Source organism: Lepidothrix coronata, unplaced genomic scaffold, assembly GCF_001604755.1.
Source record: "Lepidothrix coronata isolate B3197 unplaced genomic scaffold, Lepidothrix_coronata-1.0 Scaffold527, whole genome shotgun sequence".
Taxonomy (NCBI): Eukaryota; Metazoa; Chordata; class Aves; order Passeriformes; family Pipridae; genus Lepidothrix; species Lepidothrix coronata.
The window spans coordinates 18,200-24,848 of NW_016690707.1; the positions used below are offsets into that span (position 1 = coordinate 18,200).

Below are 6,649 nucleotides of genomic sequence, written 5' to 3' on the forward strand. Positions count from 1 at the left end.
CTGGTTGTTGTTAATTAAGGGGAGGCAGAAGGTTCTTGTTCTCCTGCTGCTCCAGCTCCCGCCAGCGGGCCCGCAGCTCCTCCAGCTGGGTAATTAACGCCTTAATTAGTGCTAATTAGGGTTAACTAGGGTTAACTGGTGGTGATTAGTGGGTAACAATGGGTTATTATTAATTAATGGGAGGCAGAAGGTTCTTGTTCTCCTGCTGCTCCCGCTCCTCCAGCTCCCGCCAGCGGGCCCGCAGCTCCTCCAGCTGGGGGGTAATTAGTGCTAATTAGTGCTAATTAGGGTTAACTGGTGGTGATTAGTGGGTAACAATTGGTTGTTGTTAATTAAAGGGAGGCAGAAGGTTCTTGTTCTCCCGCCACTGCTCCTCCAGTGCACCCAAAACTCCTCCAGCTGGGGGTAATTAACACCTTAATTAGTGCTAATTAGGGTTAACTGGGGGTGATTAGTGAGTAATAACTGGTTGTTGTTAATTAAAGGGAGGCAGAAGGTTCTCACTCTCCCGCCGCTCCCGCTCCTCCAGCTCCCGCCAGCGGGCCCGCAGCTCCTCCAGCTGGGGGTAATTAGTGTTAATTAGTGCTAATTAGGCTTAATTAAGGTTAACAAGTGGTGATTAATGAGTAACAACTGGTTATTGTTAATTAAGGGGAGGCAGAAGGTTCTCGCTCTCATGACACTCCCGCTCCTCCAGTGCCCCTGCAGCTCCTCCAGCTGAGGTAATTAACGCCTTAATTAGTGCTAATTAGTGTCAATGAGGGGGTATTGGTGTTCTACCTGCTGGGTAATTGGTTATTGTTAATTAAGGGGAGGCAGCAGGTTCTTGTTCTCCTGCTGCTCCCACTCCTCCAGTGCCCCCAAAACTCCCCCAGCTGGGGGTAATTAACGACTTAATTAGTGCTAATTAGGGTGAACTAGGGTTAACTGGTGGTGATTAGTGAGTAATAACCGGTTGTTGTTAATTAAGGGGAGGCAGAAGGTTCTTGTTCTCCTGCTGCTCCTCCAGTGCCCCGCAGCTCCTCCAGTTGGGGGTAATTAGCGCTAATTAGTGCTAATTAGGGTTAACTGGTGGTGATTAGTGAGTAATAACCGGTTGTTGTTAATTAAGGGGAGGCAGAAGGTTCTTGTTCTCCTGCTCCTCCAGCTCCCGCCAGCGGGCCCGCAGCTCCTCCAGCTGGGGGGTAATTAGCGCTAATTAGTGCTAATTAGGGTTAGCTAGTGGTGATTAGTGAGTAATAACTGGTTGTTGTTAATTAAGGGGAGGCAGAAGGTTCTTGTTCTCCTGCTGCTCCTCCAGTGCACCCAAAACTCCTCCAGCTGCGGGTAATTAACGCCTTAATTAGTGCTAATTAGGGTTAATTAGTGTTAACTAGTGGTGATTAGTGGGTAACAATTGGTTGTTGTTAATTAAGGGGAGGCAGAAGGTTCTTGTTCTCCTGCTGCTCCTCCAGCGCGCCTGAAACTCCTCCAGCTGGAGGTTAATTAGCGCTAATTAGTGCTAATTAGCCTTAATAAGGGTTAACAAGTGGTAATTAGTGAGTAATAACCGGTTGTTGTTAATTAAGGGGAGGCAGAAGGTTCTCGCTCTCCNCCAGCTAATTAGTTAATGAGCACTAATTAGCGATTATTTAATTACGCATTAATTAAATATTATTAATTAAATTATTGAATCTCAATTGAATATTATTTATTAAATAAGCTATTTATTATTTATTAAATATTTTCAATTATTATTACGTTGTTATTAATTATTTTTCACTGAACATTTTTAATTAAATTATTAATTTTTTTAATTAAATAAATAACTAATTAAATAGTAGCTTTTTATTATTAATTATTATTTAATTTTTCGTTAAATATTTGTAATTAAATTAGTAAATATAATTAAGTAGAGTAATTAAACTAAAATTATCAATCAGTAATAGATTAATATTAATAGTTAAATTAATATATATAATTAAATAGATTAATTAAACACTAATTAACAATTATTAATAGATTATTATTAATTAAATTTTTAAATATAATCAGGTAGATTAATTAAACATCAATTATCAATTATTAATAGATTATTATTAATAGTTAAAATATTGAATAATATTAAGTAGATTAATTAAACACTAATTAACAATCATTAATAGATTATTATTAATAATTCAATTATTAAATATAATTAAGTAGATCAATTAAACATTAATTATCAATTATTAATAGATTACTATAACAGTTAAATTATTGAATATAATTAAATAGATTAATTAAACATTAATTATCAATCATTTGAAGATTATTATTAATAGATAAATTATTGAACATAATTAAGTAGATTAATCAAACATTAATTATCAATAGATTATTATTAATAGCTAAATTAATGAATAATCTTAAGTAGAGTAACTAAACATTAATTAACAATTGCCAATAGATTATTAACAACAGCTAAATTATTTAATAACATTAAGTAAATAAATTAAACATTAATTATCAATAGATTATTATTAATAGTTAAATTAAGAATAATCTTAGGTAGAGAAACTAAACATTAATTATCAATTGCCAATAGATTATCAATAACAGTTAAATTATTTAATAATATTAAGTAAACAAATTAAACATTAATTATCAATTACTAATAGATTAATAATAATAATAATAATAATAATAATAATAATAATTCCCCTTAATTAACCCACCGCCCCACCCAATCAACCCAATTAACCAAAGCAGTCCTGCAGCACTCCCGGGGGCTGCTTCAGCGTGANAGGAGGGGCAACAGAGCTCCTCCAGCTGCCCCGCAGCTCCTCCAGCTAATTAGTTAATGAGCACTAATTAGCGATTATTTAATAATGCTTTAATTAAATATTATTAAATAAATTACTGAATTTCAATTAAATATTATTTACTAAATAATTTATTTATTATTAAATATTTGAAAATATTATTATGTTATTATTAGTTATTTATTCACTGAACATTATTAACTAAATTATTAAATATTATTAATCAAATAAATAACAGTAATTAAATAATAGTGTTTTATTATTAATAATCATTTAATTATTTGTTAAATATCATTAATTAAACTATTAGATATATTTAAATAGATAAATTAAACATTAAGTATCAATTATTAATAGATTATTATTAATAATTAAATTACTGAATATAATTAAGTAGATTAATTAAACATTAACTCTCAACTATTGATTATTACAAATTAAATTATTAAATACAATTAAATAGATTAATTAAACATTAATTATCAATCATTACTAGATTATTATTAGTTATTAAATTATTAAATAGAATTAAGTAGATTAATTAAACATTAATTATCAATTATTATAAGATTATTACTAATAAAATTATTAAATAAAATTAAACATATTAATTAAACACTAATTATCAATTAGTAATAGATTATTATAAATTAAATTATTAAATATAATTAAGTTGCTTAATAAAACATTAATTATCAATAAATAATGGATTATTTATAGTTAAATTATTGAATATAATGAAGTAAATTAATGAAACACTAATTATCAATAATTAATAGATTATTATTAGTTAAATTACTAAACATAATTAAGTAGATTAATTAAACATTAATTATCAATTATTAATAGATTAATAATAATAATAACAATAACAATAATAATAATAACAATAATAATTCCCCTTAATTAACCCACCGCCCCACCCAATCAACCCAATTAACCAAAGCAGTCCTGCAGCACTCCCGGGGGCAGCTTTTGTGCGACCCGCATCTCATTAGCATCTCATTAGCATCTCATTAGCGCCTCATTAGCCCCTCATTAGCGCCTCATTAGCGTCTCATTATCCCCCGGTTACCTCTGCCTTGCTCTTCCTCTCGGCGGCCATGAGCTGCACCTTGTCCCGCTGCTCCTTGGGCGCCGACTTGTACATGTCCAGCAGCAGCTTCATCTCCTTCTGGCTCTCCTGCGCCTTCCTGACACGCCCGCCACGCCCCTCATTAGCATATCCTTTGCATAAATAAACCACGCCCCCTCCACCGATTCGCCTCAAAATTGAGACATAAAACTCACCTAAAACCCACCCAAAACTGACTCAAATCCGCCCCCAGACCTTTGATACCTCACCCAGACCCCTAATTAGTACCGAATTTGACTGCTAGACCCCTCATTAGCATCTCATTTGCATAAGGAAGCCACACCCCCTGCGCTGATTCGCCTCAAAATTGAGACCTAAAACCCAACCAAAATCCTCCAAAATGTCCCCAAATCCGCCCCCAGACCTTTGATCCCTCACCCAGACCCCCTAATTAGTACCTCATTTGACTGTTAGACCCCTCATTAGCATCTCATTTGCATAAGGAAGCCACGCCCCCCTGCACCGATTCACTTTAAAACTGAGACCTAAACCCCACCCAAACCCCTCCAAAACTGACCCAAATCTGCCCCCAGACCTTTGATCCCTCACCCAGACCCCCTAATTAGTACCTCATTTGACTGCTAGACCCCTCATTAGCATCTCATTTGCATGGGAAAGCCACGCCCCCTCCACCGATTCACCTCAAAATTGAGACCTAAAACCCACCAAAAACTCACCAAAATGTCCCCAAATCCACCCCCAGACCTTTCATATCTCCCTCAGACCCCCTAATTAGTCCTTACTTTGAATGACAATCACCTAATTAACATCTCATTTGCATAGGGAAGCCACACCCCCTCCGCCGATTCACTTTAAAATTGAGACTTAAAACCCACCCAAAATCCTCCAAAACTGACCCAAATCCGCTCCCAGACCTTTGATCCCTCACCCAGACCCCCTAATTAGTACCTCATTAGACTGCTAGACCCCTCATTAACATCTCATTTGCATAAGGAAGCCACGCCCCCCGGAACAATTCGCCTCAAAATTGAGACCTAAAACCCACCAAAAACCCACCCAAAACTGACCCAAATCCACGCCCACACCTTTGATCCCTCACTCAGACCCCCTAATTAGTACCTCATTTGATTACTGGATCCCTAATTAGCATCTCGTTTGCATGGGGAAGCCACGCCCCCCTGGAACGATTCGTCTCAAAATTGAGACCTAAAATGCACCTAAAACCACCCAGAACTGACCCAAATCTGCCCCCAGACCTTTGATCCCTCACCCAGACCCCCTAATTAGTCCTTAATTTGAATGACAACCACCTAATTAACATCTGGTTTGCATAAGGAAGCCACACCCCCTGCGCTGAGTCATCTCAAAATTGAGACCTAAAACGCACCTAAAACCCCCACAAAACTGGCCCAAATCCACTCCCAGACCTTTGAGCCCTCACCCAGACCCCTAATTAGTCCTTAATTTGAATGACAACCACCTAATTAACATCTGATTTGCATAAGGAAGCCACACCCCCTGCGCTGAGTCATCTCAAAATTGAGACCTAAAACTCCCCAAAACTGACCCAAATCTGCCCCCAGACCTTTGTTCCCTCACCCAGACCGCCTAATCAGTCCTTAATTTGAATGACAACCACCTAATTAGCATATCGTTTGCATGGGGAAGCCACACCCCCTGCGCCGATTCACTTTAAAATTGAGACCTAAAACCCACCTAAACCCACCCAAAACTGCCCCAAATCTGCCCCCAGACCTTTGATCCCTCACCCAGACCCCCTAATTAGTACCTCATTTGATTATTGGATCCCTAATTAGCATCTCATTTGCATGGGGAAGCCACACCCCCCTGCACCAATTCACCTCAAAATGGAGATCTAAAACCCACCCAAAACCCCCAAATCCGCCCCCAGACCTTTCATATCTCCCTCAGACCCCCTAATTAGTCCTTAATTTGAATGCCAACCACCTAATTAGCATCTCATTTGCATAAGGAAGCCACGCCCCCTGCGTCGTTTCACTTTAAAAGGGAGACCTAAAACCCCCTTGAGACCCCCCAAAACTGACCCAAATCTGCTCCCAGACCTTTGATCCCTCACCCAGACCCCCTAATTAGCACCTCATTTGACTGCTAGACCCCTCATTAACATCTCATTTGTATAAGGAAGCCACGCCCCCCTCCACCAATTCACCTCAAAATTGAGACCTAAAACCCACCCAAAACCCCCTAAAATGTCCCCAAATCCACCCCCAGACCTTTCATATCTCTCTCAGACCCCCTAATTAGTCCTTAATTTGAATGACAACCACTTAATTAGCATCTCATTTGCATAAAGAAGCCACACCCCCTGCGTTGATTCGCCTCAAAATTGAGACCTGAAAATCAGCCAAAACACCCCAAAATGTCCCCAAATCCACCCCCAGACCTTTGATCCCTCACCCAGACCCCCTAACTAGTCCTTAATTTGAATGACAATCACCTAATTAACATCTTGTTTGCATGGGGAAGCCACACCCCCTGCAACAATTCGCCTCAAAATTGAGACCTAAAACCCACCTAAACCCACCCAAAACTGACCCAAATCTGCCCCCAGACCTTTGATACCTCACCCAGACCCCCTCATTAGTCCTTAATTTGAAAGACAACCACCTAATTAGCATCTCATTTGCATAGAGAAGCCACACCCCCTGAACCAATTACCCTCAAAATCAAGACCTAAAAGCCACCCAAGACCCCCCAAAACGTCCACAAACCCACCCCCACACCTTTT

General features: G+C 38.1%; 1 protein-coding gene across 1 annotated transcript in view; it reads right to left on the reverse strand.

Moving 5' to 3' along the window:
* The window catches only part of LOC108510194 (E3 ubiquitin-protein ligase BRE1B-like), a 9,532-nt gene extending 5,479 nt beyond the window's left edge, over positions 1 to 4,053 (reverse strand). The window contains exon 1 of the mRNA XM_017839876.1: positions 3,859 to 4,053. Coding sequence (XP_017695365.1) covers positions 3,859 to 3,951 — 93 coding nt within the window. The 5' untranslated portion in view covers positions 3,952 to 4,053. The remainder of the gene's footprint in view (positions 1 to 3,858) is intronic.
* Positions 4,054 to 6,649: the final 2,596 nt, after the last annotated feature.